We start from the raw sequence: 24,889 nt of genomic DNA, 5'->3' as shown, positions 1-24,889 counted from the left end.
TTGATTTGCTTTTTAAGTAAAGCATTGTCATTTATTTTAAAGTTGGTATTGGTGTGAATTATTCCATTTCTTCTAATAATAAGTAAGGTTTAAAAATAATATTCAAAACACCTCGCGATTTCAGTCTTGGAGGCCCCAGCGAGATACACCTGTTGACGCCCGCCATATCGGTGATTGATAGAGAGTGCACAGCAGTGAGTTATTTTGCTCATTAGATAATTTTTATTTTTAAACGTGCAGTTTTGTTTTTTTCTCTCCCTCGGTCTCTGATGTGATGGTTAAGTTAAAATGTGTTGTATTGATTGTTTTGGATTTGTTTTGGTAGGATTTGTTTCTCAAAATAAGGTTTTTCTCCATTGTGTAGTTTGTATAAGAAAGTTTCCTTTTCTTGTCTGGGCATTGTGCAGAGTAGATAGGGAAAATAAATGGTATTTGCTGAGGGTTTTTTTTCTCCTACCCCGTGCACTGAAATATGTTGAGTGTAGAATAGAGAGGATTTTTAAATTTGCAGGTTAAGGGATTTTCTTGGCATCTTTGTTAGTTGAGATATCGATTTCTGAAATTATTGGTAGATTGATGTTTTTTTAAGAAGTTTTATTGATACCTTCTATTTTCTTTTTCTGCTCACTGAGAAATTGTAATTTTTTTTGCGCAAACCAGTTTTTTGCTTTTGTTTCCTTCTTCTTCCTTCCCTGCTCTGTATGAAAAAGTGACGTATGATTGGTTGAATGACGTATGTTTATGTAATTGGCTGACCTTCACGGCAGCAGGGTCTGGAAAGAAGCCCACCCGAGTATCGCTTACGGCTTCCGCTTGGAGTTGGGGTTAGATTAGGGTCTTGTGCCAAAAAAAAAAAGAGACACTATAAAACTGTAGACAGCAGTGTATGCAACTTGTGAGAGTGATCTATAACTTTTTTTCTTAAAAAAAGAAAAAAGAAAAGGTTGTGCATACTGTCTTTTACTTTTCCTCATTCTTCTGTCTTTCTCTTTCATTGACAGGGATCCCTGATGTCTCTTAATTGTGCATATGTTGCTGTGTTAAGAGTTAGTGAAGGATTTTATTAATATAGATGAGTTTTTCCTAATATTTTATGACATATGCAATGTTGTTTTGTTTTTTTTGGAAATTGAGGATTTCAATCTAATAGTGTTGTTAGAGAGTGATTTGTCATTTGATTCGGTTTTTGGACTTGGGTTCCGACGGAAGCAGTTCATTAGAATTGTTGTTTGTTTTCTGGCTTCCAGAAATTTGAAATTGTATTTGAGTAATTTTTCCCAGATATTAGGGGGAGTATTGTTGAGTATTTTTGGTAGTTTGTTTTGTGGTTATAAAGAGGAAAATTTGTGTGTGTCAGCAGGGGGTTAGGACGAGAGGCATTTGGTGACCTAGCGTTTTCCCATTTTCCCCTGTAGTATGCCTTGTATAAGAAGTGGAGTAGAGGCGCATGAATCTGGTTATGTGAATTGCGGGGTAATATTGTAAACAAAGAGAAATCCACGTGGTTAGATATAAATTTACAGATACCTGATAACGAAGACAGGTATATAAATAGACTTGTGTAGTTACAAGTGATGCAAAAGGTGTCCTGAACCCTAATAAAGGGGGGCACAAGGTAATTGAAGTACTGAATCTGTTAACGAGGTCAGATTGTACCTGAGATGTGTTTGGCCTGATAACGAAGGACAGGAAACACGATTAGGGTAGTTTTTTGACAGACGTGTCACAATTTTAAAGTGAAAGAAACAGTTGATCTCATTTGATTTTTAAAAGGCAACATCGTCTAGTACTTGTATGGGATTGGAGTTGGTTCTTGTAAGTTATAAGAGGGTAAGAGTAAGTGATTTGAGGGTGAAGAGGCTGATTGTAGCTTGATAAGCTACAGAGTATGGGGAGAATGGCGTGACGCACCTGGATGGTAATGGTTGTTTGAATGAAGGTGAGAAAGAATTGGTTTGGTGAAACGGAAAATTGTTGCCAGGGTAGTTTACCATGAAATTGTAAAGGTATCCCACTAACAAAACTTGTACTTAAGAAAGAATTAAGTTTCTCATTGCAAGTGTAAAAGCTTATTTGAGGAGCTGGAAGAGTGTTCCCATTTGAAGGTCATAGAGATTAGCTATTTGAGAAAAAAAAAAAAATGCAGTTTTATTTTCGCAGCAGAGTGAGAGAAAGATATTTTTTTTAATATGGCATCGAGTGAGTTGCCAAGAGTTACCAGGGTAGTAATTTAAAAAAAAAATATGTCTAAAGAAATGCAACAGAGAATGGGGAATGAGGGTAGTGTAATGCAGGATCTAGGAATAATAATAAAACAAAAGCATATGTGATTAGGAATGACCAGTATGTATGCAGTTATGAAAGACAAGTACGGAGAAGAGAGTGAGGTTTGTTGCAGGGTGGAGTGAGATGACCGGATGGACCTCTGGTCATTTCCCCATGACTGGCACATTTAACCAATCTGTTCTGGAGGCTTTGAAAGCAACAATTATTTTGTCTAAGTTGGTGAAGGATATGGTTAAGTATTTGCAATGTCTGGCAATATGGCAACAGGAGGCTAAGAGGTGGAACAGGGTGGCAGTCAGCCAACAGCACCAGCAGCGACCCCGGCTCTCATAGCTGGCCCGACTGACCCCCCTTTTGTTTTTTATTTTGTTTTTTTTTCAAGATTTGAACCCCAGAGACTCCTGTCTCTGGTGATGATGTAACGCTTAAGCTCATTGTTTTCTCTATGCTTGCTTATTTTAATCAATAATACCAAGATTTGTATCTCACAGACTATTGTCTCTGAAGCTAACTTAAATGTCTAAGCTTACTGCTATAGTTATGCCTGTTTATTCTAATCAACAATTTGTTTATGACTATTCCCCAGAAGTGAACTGTTAGATCTGATTCAGCTGATGATTATTACTGATATTCATGTCCTTCCTGCAACTAATCTCACTATCATTAGCAGGTTCAATGTGTCCTGGATACCTTGTGTTTATCTAACCATTTATTGTTTGTGAGGACTTCACAGTTTCCGGATGTTGTCACAGAAATCTGTCATGTGCAGCATCATTCACAGCTAAGAAATTGTGCAGTTATTTATGTTTCCAGATATACTATATTATCCTATGTGTTGTTGAAGGTGACAGAGATACACATTTTACAGGGAAGGTATTACAAGCAATATGTCAATATATGGGTTTATTAAAAAAAATAAATCAAAATTGAATGTGTAAACACTAACATTGAGTACAAGTTAGATAAGGTGGGTATGGAGACTACCATGAGTTGACTGGGGGCTTTTACCTTTTACCTCTGGTTTTGTATAGCATCCACACCACTCCAAAGCGATCACTTATCCTGTGCCTTATGAGCTATTTTTTTTTTTTTTTTTTTTTAAACTGCCTATCCTTATTGCAAGTCCAGCAACGGACTTGTCATTGTCACATGATTTAACTACGGACTATGTTATACAATTATCACAGCATCTGAAGGAAAGCAAAAAAGCTTATGAAGAGACTCCCAGAGGGACCTTGTCATGGAGTCCAGTCTGGAGACTATGTAATGGTGAGAAATTTCTTATGTTCTGGTTGTCTCATAGATCGCTGGCAAGGCCCGTTCCAGGTTCTGCTAACAACCTCGATGTGGCTGAAAAGGACAATTGGATTCACAAAATCTCACTGCAAGAAGGTTTCCGACCCGGCGGTGAGGTCAGTTAAAGCAAAAGAAGATGCAGATAAAGACATTGACTGTGATTTAAATTTAACAAACTTATTTGATGATGGGCCTGATCAAAGTCACAGTTCAGGCCAAGATAAGGTTCACAGAACCGGGGACATTATTAGTAGTGTTCTGTGGGTTGTGAACAAAGAAAAGGAAAGATGGCTATTGGTGATCAAGTCTCTGTGTATCCATTGATTGGGAAAGTTTTTTTTTTTTTTCCATTTCTAAATTTTTCCATTTTTTATAGTGAATGACAAGGACGGTGTGGCTAGTTATCCTAGGGGTACTGCTGGGGTCATATGGTAGACTCCTCTCCTATTTTGAAACTCATGATCATAGGGGATATGGTTTTAATCACATTAAGAGTCAAAAGACAGACACACACACACACACTCATTTTACTACTGATACTCCCAGGTATAAGTATGCATCAGAGGATGGTCAAAAGACCAAGGGAAAAAAATAATTAAAATGTTTGAAAAATAAATACATTACAGGTAAATAAGGTCTCATACTGGTACTAGGTGCAAGATACATCTGATGAAGTATCTGAGAAAAAAAGAGCCATTACTGTAAGGCAAAGGTGTGAAGGGTTGTCTCACAATTCCAAGGAGTATATGTAAATACTATGGTTTAAATTCAGAAAAGGGTACACAATGGTGCAAAGACAGCACCTCTATACAAACTGACACTTCTTCCCTGGACACTTATGAGCTGATAGAAAGAACAATAAAGTTGATTGTTGGGTATGTAGTCACCATGTCATTCAGGGAATGTTGTGCTAATGTTTATCTCATTGCACTCAAATCAAACCACACTTCACTCACTATGTGGAACTCACACACTTGAACCTTATAATGTCACAGGTTCCCTACGTTTAAAATTAACAAGGTATCCAAGGTATGATCAGGATAACATCATGTGTATTACCAAAATGGTACAGGAACTGAAGGTATTTATTTGCGAACCAGTGTTTGGAACACAATCTTACAAGGAGGATCTTACTGAATTAATCTTGTTTGGGGATCTTTTAGAAATTATTAAATACACAAAACCTAATAAAAAAATTATATGTGAGTGCATTAATAAACTGTAATAACAGAAGGAATGTTGGGGTACAATAAAACATACAGTCATCATATCGCAGAATGGAACAAGCAAGAAGAAAGCGTGGATGAAAAGGGTGCCCGTTGTAATGTTCCTTATAATGTTTTTCTAACACATTGTCTAATAAACCATGACACTAATACAGGGGTTAAATTATGTGTGTGGGCATAAGGCTTATAGATGGTTACCGGTGAATTCTTTTGAAATGGGTCTTATAAGAACAGTGCTACTTGATGCAACGGTAATACAACAGAAAAATCTAAAAGAAACACATGAAATAATTACTGTGTAAGAATGGTAAATAGAAATACAAATGGTATATGGAAAAGTACAAGCACCTCTTTACACTCTCCCAAAGTTATAAGGTTGGTTTAGGATTTGGTAACATAACATTTGGTACATAGGGAATTAATAAACAATATCGCAGACATTGTGGTAAGAGAGTTTCAAGCAATAAAACACTGAATTAAAATGTAGCACACACTACCTTAAAGCTGTAACTTTGGATATTGTGTCACATTACAAACAGTATATGGGTCAAAGTGTTACACATACATCACAAATTCTTCTGATGCAGAAGAAATAAAATAAATGTTAAATGAAATTACTCAGGTTAAAAATGAATTTGCTGAATAAATAAACGTGATGGTGTGATTCCCGACAGCTGGTTCAGCTGGTCGAACCCCAGTACCTAGTTCGCATGGGTTGAAAATTGGTTTGGTGGCATTATGCATGCAATGGGAAGATTAATATTTTTTGTCATGATAATGTTGTTGATTTTCTATATATTAGTGAAAGGCTTCAAGAAGATTTTCCAGTGCATTAAGAAGAAATCAGATGATGCAATCTATGAGAGATATGACCTTTCTTCAGAGATATGAACTTTTTTCTGAGTTATGACCCCTCAAATTTCATGAGGATGGAACTGATAACGCTGTAATATGTGACCGTACATATTCATTCAGCAATTCACGAATATATGCATGCTTAGGTCTTTCATTATTATTTTCATTTCAATTAAGAGTACATAGAAATGAATCAGAATATATATTAGTTGTAAGTTGCGGAGGACCGACATGTGTCGAATGGACCCAGGCCTAGAGATGAGGTCTACCCTCTCTCTAAAGTAGGCAGGTGTGTGTCTGAAGCAACAGTTATTATTGTTTAATATTGTTTAATCTAAAAGGTATAAGTGTTATTACGGAAATAGGTAGAAATTAGAACTGATCAAATGCCATTTCTTCACTAGCAAAACAGAATCATGGGTTAGTTTAATACTAACAGACTAGAAGACAGCATGTCTCAGATCTGTCTAAGCAAGAAGGGAGCTAATCAGAATAGCCTCGGCCTATAAGCGGTCACCAGTATTTTGAGAACATAGAAAGGAGATTGTGGGTTTTGTTATGATTAAAATATATTATCAGTGAAATGTTTAGTGCGCATGAATATTGAATTAATTAATATTCGCCATTTTAGAATAGGTCAGTAGCAGAGAGGAAAAAAGTATAAAAGATTGATCAAAAAGGGGAGGGGTCGGTCAGTCGGGCTGAGCAGGAGAGATCGTAGGTCGAGAGAGTCGCGGGGCGCTGGGCTGTAAGTATAAACAGGGCTGACTGTCACCTTGGGAGTCAATGCTAGGCATTGCAGATAATCATTTTGTCACTGTTGCTGAACTAATGTTTTTTTAGGTTGTAAGTCTGCTTTGACAATAATACCATAATACATGTATAATTGATTTGCTTTTTAAGTAAAGCATTGTCATTTATTTTAAAGTTGGTATTGGTGTGAATTATTCCATTTCTTCTTATAAGTAAGGTTTAAAAATAATATTCAAAACACCTCGCGATATCAGGTGTCTTGCTAATTGCCTATAATTTCCATTTGTTGTCTATTCCATTTGCACAACATCATGTGAAATTGATTGTCAATCAATGTGGCTTCCTAAGTGGACAGTTTGATTTCACAGAAGTGTTAATGACTTGGAGTAACATTGTGTTGTTTAAGTGGTCCCTGTATTTCTTTGAGCAGTGTATTATATATGGTTCCCCCGGTAAGAGAACACATCTCTACTGCATATCAGTTTCTATTGTCTCTAGAGGAGTTGTGTACCAGGACAATGGAAATGAGACCACTCTTGCCTGGTGATAAATACATAGCAAAAACAAGATACGACAGTTCTAAACTCTTTACAGTACAAAATATGGAAACATTTTCTATGAGAGAATGACAAATCTACCACTACTATTGTCTTAAGCAGCTTGATTGTGGAGGAAGCACAGGCCAGTCTCTGTTCAATAGGGCAGAGGAAACCAAAGAGTCTATTGCATTTTTGATGGATAGCAGGACAGTGACTTATGTCAGCTATTAGCCTCGGCAACACTCTCCTCTGGTTTCCAATGTATGAGACCTATAACGGCACCACAGCACCAGAGTCATGTGAGGCTGACATTCATCGGCTCAGAGTCAGGTCAGACTGATGCTCATTGGCTGGTAGGCAATGAGTGAAGCGATGAGGACCAACATAACTACTGCCAGACGTTAGCCCGGCAGATGTCATACCAACACTGGAAGCACACAATGAGGATCCCGACGGAGGTGAGTAACCTTCTATCATTAACCTCCCCCCCTCCCCCCCGCCTAACCCTCCTTTAAGGGTGTGCCTAACCCTAAACCCCTCCCCCCCGGGGAGCCCCTAACCTAACCTCCCACCCCCACCCCGCAGCTATCTGCGCCCGGCACACCTTCGTTCTGTCTGCCGGCCGTCAGGCTCCCGGGGTATGTATGACAGGTGTCGAGATTTTCGACGCCTGTCATTAGAACCGTTGGGATTATACAGTCGGGAAGCTGGCGGCCAGCATTTAGACCATTGGCTTCCTGACTGCATCTCTGCTTAACAGACCCTCGATCTGAGACCTCATACAGGGGGAATTTTATTATAGCTTGGAGAGAGAGAAAATTAGTAACCAGTAATTTTACAGGCTGTGTTTGAAAAACATTAAAAACAATGTCCCATAATAGCGCTAAACACAGCTCCTTTAGAGAAGTGTAACGTATCCAATGAAAATAAAGGTAAGATTTTTACTTCCCTTTTATCATACAGGACACTTTCCCACGTTCCAAAACTTTTGCTCTTTCTTTTCTACGGTCTTCCACGTACACCTTTGATCCACTTCCCATATATCAGAAACATTTCTCAAAAGTAAACAGGAAAAAAATAATACATCATTGTTGGACCCATGGATAATTAGTATATCACACTCACAAAATTAATAACGATAAAAGTATAATCAGCCACCGGCTGTTAACGTAGGGTTCCTCCTCCCTCTTGCCTTAGATTGTCCAAATATTCTTTAGGTGAAATGCATTAAGCATCCGGTGGATGTTACCTGAACTGTGGGGTGTTCTTGCCGGTGTCCATCTTGTGGAGATTGTCATCTTGTGGAATTTGCACCTAAAGAACATTTGTACAATCTAAGACAAGAGGGAGGAGGAACCCTAACTTAGCCTCTTGGAGTGGTGATATGCTTTTATCATTATTTTTATGAGAGTGTTATGCATTAATAAATTGTTATCCATATGTCCAGCAATGATGTACTATTTTTTTCCTGTCTCTGTTTAAGTTCGAGAAATGTTTCTGATATTTGGGGAGTGGATCAAAGGTGTACGTGGAAAGACAGTAGAAAAGAAAAAGAGCAAAAAAGTTTTGGAACGTGGGAAAGTGTCCTGTATAATAAAAGGGAAGTAAAAATCTTACCTTTATTTTTATTGGATACGTTACACTTCTCTAAAGTAGCTGTGTTTAGCGCTATTATGGGACATTGTTTTTAATATTCAAGTTCTTTGGGAGTATATGAAGCCTCCTTTTTGGTCCTGTAAGCAGAAAATTGAAAAATGGCAGTTATGAGCTGATTGGTTGGTACTAAACTGTTTTAGCGGGGCGTTGCGTCCTGCCTGATTTCTGCCGGCATGTCAGGTGCCGTCCCCACCTGCGGGCCACAGTGTCCCGCGGGTGGGAAAAACTGTGGTGCAGGGTACACCCTTGGTGAATAGATGCCGTGCCTATGCGCATGGCATCTATTCACAGAGGTGAGAGTTTGGGGGCAGCCCAGCATGTCCGTAAGTGCATTTCAGTGCCTTTTCTACGGTCTGGCGGCGCCTAGAATGAACACTTATCTCGCTCCAAGCTTTGAGAAAACTCCCTCAGAGGGACACAGCAACCCATGCCATGTGATTCCCCCAAATTAATTATATATTTAGAAATCAGAAGGGATGTCTCCTTCCCTGAACCCTTCTACCATCTTAGGCAAGAAGACTACTTTCTGCCACTCTCTCAAGAGGCCTAGAGCCATCACACACACACTAGCTGGTCTCAAATTGTGAGAGGACCATAGGATTTTGGTTTTCTCAGTAATATCCTTACTGAGTGCGTCCAAAAGACAAAACAAAGTGGATTGGACATTGTTAAAGGTTATTTTTCTTTGCAGATCAATTAATTCACAGGTATAGTGAATATTTCTCAATTGTGTTGACATGAATGGTATTCTCAAACATGAGCTACAAGGTGTAGATTTTAATTATAAGCCCTATGAATGGAAATACTATAGGGGAAACACATTTACCAACAGTGTTAAGGTGCCTATCCACTAGTCGATTAAAATGAGCGACTGAACGATAACGATATAGATATAGTTTGCAGATTGTTTAAAAAATTGTTTTTTTAGACATCTATCATCACGCAAACATGCTGGTCAACCTGACGAGAACGTCAGGTTCAGCATGTTTGCAGATGATTGATTTGCCTACACTGAACGACTGCTATTTTAGTGTAGGCACATCACAGACTGACAAACGACTGTACGATTACAATGTCGATTACAATGTCGTAATCGTGCAGTCTTTTGCCTGTCTTCTAGTGGATAGGCACATTTCGTTTTGCTAAAAAAACCACAAACTTCCTTTTTGAAAACTTGTGAGCATTGTTACCAACAGGGCCTCAGCCATAGATGGCAAGAACAATGGTCTCCTTGCACTCTGCCAAAAAAGGCTTTCCTGATTTTGCCGCAATCCACAGTACTTGCAAGATGATTTATCAAAGCACAACTCAAATGAGTATGACAACCCATAGAATGTCAGGTGGCTTTAGCTGGGTAAACACCTGGTCGACCAGTCTGCCGACCTGTGTAACGATTGGCAATTGCATATACACTTACCAATGCTTCAGGTGATATATCTGCCAGCAGAGCTATTTGAGTATAATCGCCCACTGGTGACAACATATAAAAGGACTTCTGTTGCAGACAAATCATACTGTCGGCAGGTCGGCCATACCGACAGCCAGATGAAACTATATATTGTCTAGTACAGTATCAGATTAGGTCGGCGCTACACTGGTGCGATGGAAAGATTGTAATTAAATCCAATGGGGATAGATACACTATATAAATAGATATGGATCAGTGCTACACCTATTCATTGCTGCACTCAATGTGATGGAGATGGAAATAAATGTGCTACACAGACTAATATAATCCAATATGCTTGGTATATATTTATTGTAAAAATCAGGGTCACAGATGCCCTTATATATTGATTTTTGGAAGTGCACTGTTCTGAGTGAATATAGATACCTATAAATGAACCAGGACTATAGGTATCGATAGGGTATTAGTCTCAGAGTCAATGTCCTGGGTATATGATAGGTAATCTATAGTGTTTATGAAAATGGTGGACTGTTTATAGTCACCAATGGTCTCTCTGTTAAATAGATGGTAAATGTCTGGTGGTGTACGGGGGGTGTTTAAAGAATGTGTCTGGCGGGGCGGCGTCCCGTATCCCCCAGGTGCACAAACTTACCCTCAGCGTCCTTTTCCGCTCACCTCCGGGTGGGTTGGCGACATCCATTTCTTCGGTCTTCTGTCTTCCGGTCCCTCGTTCCGCTATGTCTGTCAGCGCGCGTGGATACACGCGCTGACTGGGAAGCGGAGTCCTCACCATGGGTCTGCGAGACTTACGGGTCACTTATACCACAACAAAGATGGCTGCTAACAGAGTATTTAAGCCACACACAAAATGGCGCACTTTAACCCCTGAGGAAGGCTGCATAGCCGATACGCGTTGGGAGGACACTTGCTGGTTCATCCAAGACACTATACACATTGTCGAGTCCAACTCCTGAAGTCTCCTCGCGGCGCCGAGTTGAGCCACCGCTACGGAACTGTTGAGCCCGGGCAAGTGCACGATCTCGCGAGAGTTCACTACCCGGAAGTCTCGCAGACCCACGGTGAGGACTCTGCTTCCCAGTCAGCGCGTGTATCCACGCGCGCTGACAGACATAGCGGAACGAGGGACCAGAAGACAGAAGAAGTGGATGTCACCCACCCGGAGGTGAGCGGAAAAGGACGCTGAGGGTAAGTTTGTGCAACTGGGGGATACGGGACGCCGCCCCGCCAGACACATTCTTTAAACACCCCCCGTACACCACCAGACATTTACCATCTATTTAACAGAGAGACCATTGGTGACTATAAACAGTCCACCATTATCATAAACACTATAGATTACCTATCATATACCCAGGACATTGACTCTGAGACTAACACCCTATCGATACCTATAGTCCTGGTTCATTTATAGGTAGCTATATTCACTCAGAACAGTGCACTTCCAAAAATCAATATATAAGGGCATCTGTGACCCTGATTTTTACAATAAATATATACCAAGCATATTGGATTATATTAGTCTGTGTAGCACATTTATTTCCATCTCCATCACATTGAGTGCAGCAATGAATGGGTGTAGCACTGATCCATATCTATTTATATAGTGTATCTATCCCCATTGGATTTAATTACAATCTTTCCATCGCACCAGTGTAGCGCCGACCTAATCTGATACTGTACTTATTGTTCTAGAGTGGGTAAAGGGTATTCCCATTAAGGTCCGCAGCAAGCACGAACCATATACGAACCCTTTAGAATCCTAGCGCAGGTTTTCCCATCCCTTTGTTTCTATATACTGTCTAGGTATATATTCAACTGCTTGCTGCAGGGCCGATCAGATATGGATATTGGGTATACACACACCAATGGAACAGGCGATATATCAGGCAGTGTGTACCCAGCTTAAATCAGGGACAGTCCAAAGAAAGATTGAGCCAATGCTCGTAGTCATGTAATTTCTATTTGCAAAATCTGACAGAAGACATTTCTGCAACTGTCTCCTATATGATCGATATGAAAATCTAATTTAGAGGAAGAAATATTGAAGCTGTAATATTCATCTGAAAGCAAACTCTTCCGAAAAATATTTCTGGGACCACTGAATGAACAGAACCTATATTTCAACCAGTTATCAAAAGATAGGGTCTTCAACCCGTGGCCCGCGGAGCCATTCCTCGTGGCCCACAGATGGTTACTGTAGTGCAGACCGCAGTAAGTGCAGTCTGCACTACAGACAGAAACACACTGCCGCTGGCACCGGCAGCTGTGTGTTTGTTTTTACAGCCATCCAATGAGAGTCAGAGACTCATTGGCTGCTGCACCCACTGCAGGAGCCGGGCTAGAGCTCACTCGTGAGCTCATTCTTCCAGCTCCCGCAGTGGGTAATGGGAGCAGCATCATGACGTCTCTCACATAATTCAGAGCGGGCCGGCCGGGGAGGACAGAGGAGCGGTGGCGGCAGGAGCGGGGATTCAGGTAAGTGTTTTTTTCTTTATGTGTGTGTCTGCACTGCTAAGGGAGGGGGGCATTACTGGGGGTACTGAATCGAGGGGTTCCACTACTGGGGGCACTGTACAGGTGTGGGGGGGACACTACTGCTGTGGGCACTACACTGCATAGGAGGGACCACTATTGAGGGCACTGCACAGGGGGCACTGCATAGGGGTCATCACTACTGGGGGCCTGCATAAGGGGGATCACTACTGTGGCCACTGCATAGGGGGGGGGGGCAGTTATGTGACAATTAAAATTGTATGAGGGGGCAGTTATGGGTCATAATTGTGTAAGGAGAGTGCAGAATTTAAATACTGCAGTATTTCTTAGTGGCCTTTGGCTTTGGTGAATTTTTTAATGTGGCCCACACTGCCTTAAAGGTTGAAGACCCCTGTATTACAACATGAAGGTAAGTGAACAACAACTGTATTATGGCAAAATGCATATGTTGGATATCATTTTACATTTCATTACTTAATTGACAGGATAGATATAACTGTGTGCTATAGTAGATGGAAATAGATTTTCAGGTACGTCAAATCAAATGTCCAATCATGTTCTGCTACAAATGAGCTGTGCAGAGAACACTCATGGTGGTTCCCCTCCTGTGGGTTTCACAGGGAAGTATACAACACCACCAGATCTCCACAGACAGCTCTAGTTCCACTACAAAGCATTGACAAATTTATATTTATTAAAACTTTAAATAGTAATATAAAAAACGTATTACAAGTACCTGAAAGAGAGTGAAACCAGTGTAGTACTCAAACAAGATGCATCCCAGACTCCACACATCACATGGCTGAGACCAGCCCAGCTCTATGACAAGAGAAGAACTTATAGTGACTGCACAGAAATATTATACAAAACTAACCTCCAATACATTTATATATTAGCCATAGTCCAAGAGTGATATAACCTGGGAATAAATCAATTTACAAAAGATTTATTCCAAATGGTTATAGAAAATGATTTCTGCATAAACACTAACTGTAATCATCTACCTGGCGCATAGATATCTGGGCATTCCCACAGGGCAGCACTTACTGCATGACTACATAGCACTAGTAGAGAGCTCCGTGTCATTACATCTTACTGTATGGATATTAATGTTCCATTGGTTTCCTGATTTGCATAGCATTGGGGAGCATTTTTGCAGTAGATAAATTAGTTACAACATATTATAGTGCTGCACAATAGAAGTTACAGTATATATGTTATCACTACATTTTATCTAGTTCCAGCATACTATAGAATGCTTTACAATTGGGCTAGCTGGCAGAAAACCCTGTACATGTATGAGATTCTACAGAGTTTGTAAAAAAATAATGTGGTTGTCTTTCCGCGGGGCCTGAGCTACATTTGGCATCACAGAACAGCTTTCATTCAGAGCACCGTAACCCCCTTCAATTTACAGTAGCTTGAAACGGAGGCACAAAGCAGGAACTCACCTAAAATAACCTCGGGGGGGCGATAGTGCCGCGTTGCCACAATAGTGGTATGATATTCATGGTCAAATGTGGCACTGCCAAAGTCTACAACACGGATACTGGAGTTCTTTACACATTTATCTTCGCACTTCTGCCAGGACAAGGAGAAATATAGGGAGATGTGAAGATAGAAACAGGGGTACCTAAAGTATGCATAGCCATTCCAAATTCATCTACTGCTAAGGAAAAATATACACAATTCTGTACAACATTGAGAAAAGGCCCCATGGGAACAATACCACCACCTCATGTAGCCACACACCCGCCTTACACACACTTTGAAACACATAACAGTACGTTGCAAAACCATAATTGCCTATAGACAGTAATTTGCAACACATTAGAATAGCCCTTTGCTATTGTTAGTTATTCTTGCACAAATAAAAATATACATAATCTTAGAAACACCAGAGTGTGCCTTGTCATAGCTGATGAAAGATGGTAACACAAACAAAGACTAACACTCTGTAACAAAAAAAAAAAAAAAACTATTCACAAAAGGACGACAAGTAAACCATAATTCACTGCATTGTTATTACTGACAGGTGTTATAGGAAAAGTCTCTCACCTTCCCCTCATTGTAAGTAGTGATAAACTCTGAATTCACAAAAAGTATATTCTCCGGCTTTAAGTCTGTATGTGTCAGCTTGTTGTCGTGGAGAACTGTAAAAATGGAGAATGTCATATTCTGAGCTACTGCAAACTCAGTCTAAAAATATATTTTCATTAAATACCCAACTTTAATGTTTAAAAATAGCTAGTTACAAACTAAACAATAATTAAAATGTAAACAGGCAAATGTATTATAAAATATGTACAGTGCTGCTACAATGTAACCAGAAGGTCAAACATTGATGCACTAAAATCACTATTCAAGTGTTTTTCAAAATGGTGCTTATACTGAATAATATATGTATAATTGTATAAAGTGCACTCAAGACCAAAAATAAGATCTTTGGTTCGTACTTTAAATCTCTCTCTCAGAGACTATCTGGGTGAAACTTGACCATAGGGTGTAGTGAGGGTTGAGGAGCAAGCACTTAATGGGTTCACTTTTTTTTTTTGTTAAAGTATAAAAGCTTCTCCCTTCCAACCACTTCCTCAGTTTGAACTTAAAAAGCCCCAAGGATGTACAACAAAATGAGAGTGATTCCCTGCGTCCATCTGAGGGACGCTACAAAGATTCGACGGTAAGTACCAAAAATATTTTCTCCTTCCTCCATCTCGACCATGAGAATGTAATCTGTAAAATATTTTGGTGAATGTATGAATCGAATGTATGAATCGAGGACCATGACCATCTCTGGCTGACCCCACCACTTTACCAGACTGTTGAAGACTTAAAAGCAGAGGACCATACTCTTGGAAGAATAGAGTAGCGACTCAAAGTCCACTATGTAATTCTCTATTCCTGGAGTAAAAAGACTGCAGAAATTGCTGGAACATGCCCAAGATAGCATCTTTTCAGATCCTCTTATCTGCAGGGAGCTTCTAGTCTCCACAGCACCATTTTATATACTGCTGTAGCGTTTTCAGCCTGAATTAGAGCTTGTGCTTTCTTCTATGTGTTTAAAACTGCTCTTAAGCTGGCCATACACGGTGCGATATGCACTATGCGACGCGGGATCAGACGTCCGACATTTCAGGCGGTCTCCACACACAGTGAGATCGGGTGGCTGACCACCCGATATGCTGGCTCCACCCTCCCCCACCCACAGTGCTGCATGGGATCACACATCGCATCCTCTGATCGACTGAACCTGCAGTAAGAACGTGTATGGGCACCTTCATCTCCAACACATTGATTGGAAACTTTTTTTCATTTCTGGACCAGAGTTTCTTAAAGCGACTGTTCAAAATAACTGCCCCTCCCTTCCAAACCCTGGAGACTGGCATCGGTCACGATAACCAACTGAGTCCACCATCTGATGAATTGAGCCAATAGTTGGAACCAGTGACGTGCGGTGAGGTAAATGGCTGGAAAGGCACTGGCTAGTATCAGAGCCAGATTTGCAGATACATATATGAACCCAGAGGGTTCATGTGGGCATTATACAAAAGCGCAGAAGTATATACAGTCAGGTGCATAAATATTGGGACATTGACAGAATTTTCATATTTTGACCTCTATTCACCACCACAATGGCTTTGAAATGAAAAACAAGATGTGCTTTAACTGCAGACTTTCAGATTTAATTTGAGGGCAATTACATCCAAAACAGGTGAACGGTGTAGGAATTACAACGGTTTCTATATGTGCCTCCCACTTTTTAAGGGGCCAAAAGTAATGGGACTATCAACTCAAAAGCTATTTCATGGACAGGTGTGGGCTATTCCCTTGTTATTTCATTATCAATTAAGCAGGTAAAGGGTCTGGAGTTGATTCTAGGTGTGACATTTGCATTTGGAATCAGTTGCTGTCGACTCTCAATAGGAGATCCACAGAGCTGTCACTATCAGTGAAGCAAGCCATCATTAGGCTGAAAAATCAAAAAACAAACCCATCAGAGAAATAGCAAAAACATTAGGTGTGGCCAAATCAACTGTTTGGAACATTCTTAAAAAGAAAGAACGCACCGGAGAGGTCAGCAACACCAAAAGACCCGGAAGACCACTGTGGTGGATGACAGAAGAATTATTTCCCTGGTGAAGAAAAACCCCTTCACAACAGTTGGCCAAACCAAGAACGCTCTCCAGGAGGTAGATGTATATGTGTCAAAGTCAACAATCAAGAGAAGACTTCACAAGAGTGAATATAGAGGGTTCACCACAAGATGTAAACCATTGGTGAGCCACAAAAACAGGAAGACCAGATTAGAGTTTGCCAAACAACATCTAAAAAAGCCATTACAGTTCTGGAACAACATCCTATGGACAGATGAGACAAAGATCAACTTGTACCAGAGTGATGGGAAGAGTATGGAGAAGGAAAGGAACTGCTCATGATCCAAAACATATGGCGTGGGCATGTATGGCTGCCAATGGAACTGGTTCCCTTGTATTTATTGATGATGTGACTGCTGACAAAAGCAGCAGAATGAATTTTGAAGTGTTTCGGGCAATATTGTATGCTCATATTCAGTCAAATGCTTCAGAACTCATTGGACGGCGCTTCACATTGCAGATGGACAATGACCCGAAGCATACTTCAAAAGCAACCAAAGAGTTTTTTAAGGCTAAAAAGTGGAGTGTTATGCAATGGCCAAGTCAATCCCCTGACCTGAATCAGATTGAGCATGCATTTCACTTGATGAAGACAAAACTGAAGGGAAAATGGCCCAAGAACAAGCAGGAACTGAAGACATTTGCAGTAGAGGCATGGCAGAGCATCACCAGGGATGAAACCCAGCGTCTGGTTATGTCTATGCATTCCAGACTTCAGGCTGTAATTGCCTGCAAAGGATTTGCAACAAAGTATTAAAAAGTGAAAGTTAGATTTAGGATTGTTTAGTTTGTCCCATTACTTTTGGCCCCTTAAAAAGTGGGAGGCACATATAGAAACCGTTGTAATTCCTACACCGTTCACCTGATTTGGATGTAATTACCCTCAAATTAAATCTGAAAGTATGCAGTTAAAGCACATCTTGTTTGTTTCATTTCAAAGCCATTGTGGTGGTGAATAGAGGCCAAAATATGAAAATTCTGTCAATGTCCCAGTGTGTGTAAAATATATTGGAGGTGCTACCTATGGAGACAATTGAGATATATATATATATATATATATATACACACACACAAAAAGAAATACAAGTGCACGACTCCAAATTAAATAAATATTATAAATATATATATTTTTTTTAGAGATATATATCTATATATCTCTAAAAATAATATTATAGCAGTGCCTTGGGGTGGCTTAGCTGGGCTGGTTTGGGGGTGTCCTGCTCTCTGGATTTGAACCTTAGAATGTTAGGGACCTACCCTACAGAGGTTACCCAGATGTGGTGGGTAGGCCCATTGCCTTGGCCACGATTATGCCAAAAACCTCTATTTACTGCAAAAATTTATGTATGCATGCATGCATGTATAATCTATGTATATCTATCAGTTAATTTGGAGTTGTATTTCTTTTTGTGTTCACATCTGTAATACCTTGCAAGTCTGCGAAAACATCAGTACCATCAAGTAACATCGGAGCCTGACACACAATTGAACAAGGTCAGACCTTACCTCAAAAATTGCTAAACTTCCTGAACACACAGAGCTCAAGCTGCATATGCACCCCAGTCAAAAAGTCCATGGTATGGAGAAAGCATCCGTCCCAGATCTCTCGTCCTGAAGCAGTACAGAGGGATTCTGCGATTCAAGTGAAACCTCATCATGCCGACCTCTGGTAGGCCCCACCTGGACACCAACTCCTGAAACACGTCAGGATGCAGGGACCATTCTGCCGGATGTAGATCGTGACGACTTCGGTAGCCCACTTCCCAATTTTCAACTCCAGGAATTAAGACCACCTACTGTATATAGCTGGAATACGACTTTCTACCCACTAGAGCAGGCCTGGCCAGCATGTGGTTCTAAAGCTGTTGTTAAACTACAATTCCCAGCATGCCTTGCCACAGTTATTATTAGGGTATGCCAAAACAGTTGCAGGGGATGCTTGGACATGTATTTTCACAAAAGCTGGACATCCACAGGTTGGCCAGGCCTGCACTACAGGATGCAAACCATCTCTGCACTCCTTGTGCCTCCATGCAGATGTATATATGCCACGGCGTTGTCTGACTGGATCCTCACCGGACACCCATCAGAGCATTGAAAAAGCCCTTTGATTTGATTTTGAAGGACCACTGCCCCCCAAGCCCCTGTGGCTGGCATCTGCGGTGACTAACGTCCAGTTTCAAATCGTGAATGGTCGACCCACCTCATGATGCTTGGAGTGCAACCAGCGAAGAAGAGACAGTTGTGTCCGAGGGGAAAGACTGGCCCTGGCCAGGTGAAGGAGAGAGCCGTCCCACTTTGAGAGGAGGTCCAATTGAAACACCCAGGAGTGAACTGGACTGCTCTACGCAGAGACTAGTTTCCCCAAGAGGTGCATGCACAAATGAACGGAGACTGTTCAACTCTTGAGAACCAGCCTCACGGGGGATGGAATGTTGTCCATAGGGAGAAAGATAGTCACCTGACAAGTGCTGAAAACCATTCCCAAATAGAGCAACCTCTGAGACTGAACTAGATTGGACTTCTTGACGTTTACAATCCATCCATGCAAAAAGTTTGCCTGATGTACCAGGCGAACGTGAGAATTGAGAACATCCGCTCATTGAGCCTTGATGAAAAGGTCGACCCTAGATAAGGGACGATGATCACCCCCAGGGACAGGAGGTGAATGATCATAACCGCCATCACCTTGGTAAACACCCAAGAAGCGACCAAAGGGCAGGGCTGTGAATTGGTCATTTGCGTCACGGATCGCAAAATGAAGGAGAGCCTGATGGGGTACCCAAACTGGAATATGTAGGCAAGCATCATGAATGTCGTAATTATGAAGCTTCCACCTTGAACTTATTAGTAGCAGAGATGTACATTCAGGGACTTGAGAATCAGTATGTCTAAATAGTCTCACTTTGGAACCAAAAAAAAAAAAAAAAAAAAAAAGATTTAAGTAAAACTTTTACCCTTTGGTGGGATGGGACCTTTACAAGCAGCTTTGCAATTGCGATCCTTGCAGATATGGATGCAGCAAGAGGAATCACGCCTCCTGTGCGTTACTTATTCAGGCTGCGTTGTCCAACGCAGCATCGGATATTCTGTGTACCATCAGCCAGCTGCGGTGGCCCATGGGGTCCCGAAGCAGACCGCCACAGTTTAGAAGAAGAGGCCAGGAAATCTCCATCAGCCGACGGAGATCCTGGCTTCTTCCCTCCCCCACAATGGCGGCAACACGCCTCAGTTTCTGGAAACAGAGGGCATCGCCACCCTCTCCCCACCCACAAACAGCAGCAGACTGCGAGTCTACATGCGAGTTAGCAGGACCCATTCTGCACACTCGCAGAATGGGTCCTGCGTCAATTCTCAAACATCGGGAATCAGCGTTCAGCAGTCTGCTTGCAATGATCTTAACCAAAGGGCTAGGCAAGCTGCAACGGCACCGCGGAAATCCTAGAACAGACGAGACCTGCATCTATAGCAGCCTTCCCAAGGTAAGAAGCAGACTCCTCAACGTGTTCAACCAGTGGCAGAAGATCCGCCCTAGGGGTACCGGAACAAACCATCCAGAAGCAATTCTGCCCACTTCTCAATCTCCTTGTTTACCCAAAAGGAGATCAGAACTGGCTGCTACATAAATCAAAGGTGTTTACCAGTTTTCGCTCAGAGTCATCTTTTAGGGAAGTGGCTCCCGGAACCAGAATAGTGGTCTACTTGGAAAGGCAGGAAATGAAGGATCCACTGACTGAGGAGATTCCCACTTTTTTGATTTTCTGGAGATAGTGGGTACAAAGAAAGCATGCAGAGAGATTTGAAACTTACGGTCCAGATGCTGCAGACAGTAAGTAGTCTGTTTTCACTTCGTCCTGAAGAACGAGATTTCCTGAGACTACTGGGAACCTGCATCAGAAATATGTAACACCTGGTGAACGACAGTAATTTAGGCCTATACCCCCGACAAAAATCAGTAGAATCCTTCTCTGTAAGGGAAGAGACCTCAATTTCAGTCATCTAAAATCTCCTTGTCCTCTTCCCCTTGCAAAGATACCTCCGAATTGTAAACTTCCCCTGACTTGAGAGCTGTTGGAAGCCTGCGCTTCCTTTGACTACCTAATTGGGGCTCACTGGGTATAGAAGGTCCCCCAAACCTGTAGAAGAAGGTTCCAAAAGTTTTCCCAAGGAGGAGTAAATTTGTACCAGTCCCTGAACTGACCTAGCCAAACCCTAAGCCCAGGGGAGTTCTTGAGAAGAGGGAGATACCGGAGATGAAGGTCTCACTCCAAGCGCTAGAGCAGCATGTAGTGCTTGTCTAGAGGCTGACAACTGTTGGGACAATTCAGACATGGCCCATGCTAGAGTGGCCATCCAAACTGGAGTCTCCATATGTGGGGCCCTGCTGGCAGGAACTGCGCTAACAGAGGGCTCCAGGGAGCAGGACTCACAGACCGCCCCCCCTGTCAGCCCGTGCACTTGGAAACGCTGTCCTGCACTTAGAGCAAGCACAAATATTTTGAACAGCTCCATTATCTTTTAATGGGGACCCCCAGCATTGCCCTTCTCTGCCATCATATGAGAGAAAAGGAGAGGGGAGCAGAATGAAAGGAGAAAGAAAACAAACAATAGAGACACAGCAAAAATGCTAGTTAGCAGAAACTAAATAACTGTATGAAGAATCTGTCCAGCAAACATTCAAAAAACCCACACACAGGCCACCCAACATGTACAAAAACCACAACCCTGCTATGATATTAGAAGGGGGGAGAGCACAAGCCTGATCCAGCCGTCTATCCACGAAAGCTGTCAGTAGGTGGCTGCAGGGCTGCTGCTACGCTGTGAAGGCTGGACACTGCACCGTTGAATGGAAGAAAAATCTCTCTGTAATGGCGGCTGCTGACTTACTGGTACAGGCTGCTCCCCCTCAGAGGCTGGAACACTGCTCTGGCAAGACGTTTTGAAGGGCAGTGCTGGCGTACTGTCCTGTAGGCAGGAGCACGCTCAGCAGAGGGTAGCGTGACTAAAAGCACTCCCTCTAGCAGGGCCAGGGAGTGCCTGTAATAGAGGAATAATCCTCTGTGAGGCCACCTAACAAGCTGCAGAGCAGCTGCTCTGGCCCCGCCCCCTCAAAGAGCCAACTGCAGCGCCCACGGGAACAGAGGGTTAACAAACCGTGACTTAAAGAGCCAGCCCATCCAGACAGACTCTAGCTACTGCTACCGCGAGCCTCCAGTGCATGGTGGAGCCAGTGTGTCTGAGGAGACTGCTCAGAAAACCCAGACACTATCCTGTGGCAGATACCACCAGAGGCATCCCACGTTGTAGGCAAGACCCCCATAGCGCAGAGTCAGCTCAGCAGGATACAAAAGAAAAAACAGGAGATATGGTAAGAACTTACCTTTGTTATCTCTGTTTCTACGAAGTCCATAGGGTCCACAGGGTTGACCTTGGGGTTATAGCTGGAACAGGATCCATGGGCACCACACAGTTAAGCTTTTAGCTCCCAGGATGCACTTGGGTCCTCCTCTATACCCCCCCCCCGAGCCACAGGCACCTCAGTTGGTAAGCAGCCTAGGCCGGAGGAGAATATGGAACAGAGAGAAGGAAGACTGGAACACACAAGAAACCATACTCACAGCAATAGGAGACGGAAAACCGGTGACCAGCCACACAGCCCATTTGAAGCCAGGTGCGTCAGGGCGGGCGCCCTGTGGACCCTATGGACTTCGTAGAAACAGAGATAACAAAGGTAAGTTCTTACCATATCTCCTGTTTTCTACTTCAGGGTCCATAGGGGGTCCACAGGGTTGACCTTGGGGATGTCCCAAAGCAGTTCAACTAAGGGCGGGGACGCTCCTGTGCTGAAAGGAGCACCCGGCGCCCAAAGGAAGCATCCTGAGAGGCGAAGGTGTCAAACGCATAGAACCTCAAAAACGTTTGAATAGAAGACCAAGTGGCCGCCTTACACAGCTGAACAGCAGAAGCGCCACTTCTAGCAGCCCAAGAGGGACCCACAGAACGAGTGGAATGAGCCTTAACAGAGGCTGGCACAGGTAAACCCTCTTGTGCATAAGCCTCACAAATAACGGAACGAAGCCAACGGGCTAACGTTTGTTTGTTGGCAGGCCAACCCCTCTTGTGAAAACCAAAGAGGATAAACAAGGAATCAGACTTCCTAACCGAAGCCGTCCGGTCTACATAAATTCTAAGCGCCCGGACCACATCTAAGGAAGTCTCACCAGCTGAAAGATCAGGGGACTGAAAAGCTGGCACAACAAGTTCCTGATTAATGTGGAACTTCGAGACCACTTTGGGCAAAAACTCAGGACGAGTGCGGAGCACCGCTCTGTCCTGGTGAAAAATCAGGAAAGGAGGGCGACAGGAAAGCGCCCCCAATTCAGACACCCTCCTGGCCGAAGCAATTGCCAGGAGAAAAACCGTCTTAAATGTCAGCCACTTGAGCTCCACCGCCTCAAGAGGCTCAAACGGAGGACCCTGCAGGACCCGTAGCACCACCGCCAAGTCCCAACGAGCCACAGGAGGCACAAAGGGAGGCTGGATCCTGAGAACACCCTGGAAAAAGGTGTGAACGTCTGGTAGTATTGCAATCCGCCGTTGAAACCACACGGACAAGGCGGACACATGAACCTTCAGAGATGCAAGGCGTAAGCCGAGATCCAATCCTGACTGAAGAAATTCCAAGATCCTGGAAACTCTGAACACCTGAGGATCATAATGTCTGGACTCACACCACTGAAAGTAAGTGTGCCACACTCTGTGATAAATCCGTGCTGAAGCAGGCTTGCGTGCCCTGAGCATGGTACCAATAAACGAACTGGAGAAGCCCCTAGACCCCAAGACGGCTGTCTCAAGAGCCACGCCGTCAAAGACAGCCGACCCAGATCCGGGTAAAGGCAGGGCCCCTGAGACAACAGGTCCCGACGCTGAGGAAGAAGGTACGGAGCGTCGATGGAGAGGCTCCTGAGATCGGAGTACCAAGGACGTCTGGGCCACGCCGGAGCTACCAGCACGAGCATGCCGCCGTCCTGCTTGAATTTCCGCAGAACCCGAGGAAGCAGGGATAGCGGAGGAAACAGATACGCCAGTGAAACGTCCATTTCACCGACAGCGCGTCCACCAGACTTGCGCCTGCGTCTCTTGTCCTTGACCCGTAAACGGGCAACTTGTGATTGTGACGGGAGGCCATCAAGTCCAGCTCCGGCAGTCCCCACCTGTCCACGAGTAGCTGAAACACCTCTGGGTGAAGCGACCATTCCCCGGGATGCACGTCGTGACGGCTGAGGAAGTCCGCCTCCCAATTGAGGACTCCGGGGATGAAGACCGCCGAGATCGCCGGAATGTGACCCTCCGCCCAAGTCAGGATACGAGACACCTCCGACATCGCTGCCTGACTGCGAGTTCCGCCTTGGTGGTTGATATACGCCACCGTGGTGGCGTTGTCGGACTGCACCTGTACCGCCCTTCCGTGAAGAGCGGGGCCGGACGACTGCAGGGCCCTGTATACTGCCCGCAGTTCCAGGATGTTGATGGGGAGAAGTGCTTCTTCCGCTGACCAACGACCCTGAAGCGACAAAGAGCCGGTCCCTGCCCCCCAACCCCGGAGACTGGCATCCGTCGTGAGCAGGACCCAGTCCGGGATCCAAAATGGGCGCCCCTCGACCAGATGAGCTGTCTGAAGCCACCAAGCCAAAGATTGCCGAACGTCCGGAGACAACACCAGCACCTGAGAGCGGATCCGGTGAGGTAACCCGTTCCATTCTGATAGAATCAGCCCCTGCAGGGGCCGGGAATGGAACTGGGCAAATTCCACCATGTCGAATGTCGACACCATGGACCCCAGAACTCTCATAGCCGAATGGACCGACAGACGGCAACGGCTCAGGCAACTGCGTATCCGCAGCTGTAGGGAGGCGACCTTCTCCGGAGTCAGGAAGATCCTTTGCTGACGCGAATCCAGCAGGGCTCCCAAATGAACCATCCGCTGTGATGGAATCAGGGAGGACTTTTTCCAATTTATCAACCACCCGTGTGCTTGCAGGCAAGCGATCGTCAGGTGGAGATGTTGAAGCAGTACCTCCGGGGAGCTCGCCAGCAACAGGAGGTCGTCCAGATACGGCAGCAGCCGTACATTCTGGTTCCGAAGATGTGCGGCCATGACCGCCATAATCTTCGTGAACACCCTTGGTGCCGTGGAGAGGC

General features: G+C 43.4%; 1 protein-coding gene across 1 annotated transcript in view; it reads right to left on the bottom strand.

The window, feature by feature from the left end:
- Positions 1–24,889, bottom strand: part of CLK3 (CDC like kinase 3) — a 94,290-nt gene that overhangs the window by 26,486 nt on the left and 42,915 nt on the right. The window contains exons 9-11 of the mRNA XM_088446127.1: positions 14,592–14,686; positions 13,985–14,114; positions 13,270–13,352 (exon numbers count right to left, since the gene is read on the bottom strand). Of these exons, the coding sequence (XP_088302253.1) occupies positions 13,270–13,352; positions 13,985–14,114; positions 14,592–14,686 (308 nt within the window). The remainder of the gene's footprint in view (positions 1–13,269; positions 13,353–13,984; positions 14,115–14,591; positions 14,687–24,889) is intronic.

This window comes from Taudactylus pleione, unplaced genomic scaffold (genome assembly GCF_031769625.1).
Source record: "Taudactylus pleione unplaced genomic scaffold, aTauple2 ptg000019l, whole genome shotgun sequence".
Taxonomy (NCBI): Eukaryota; Metazoa; Chordata; class Amphibia; order Anura; family Myobatrachidae; genus Taudactylus; species Taudactylus pleione.
Note: the sequence above shows the minus strand (reverse complement) of the source record. Positions and strands in the feature narration are given on the sequence as shown.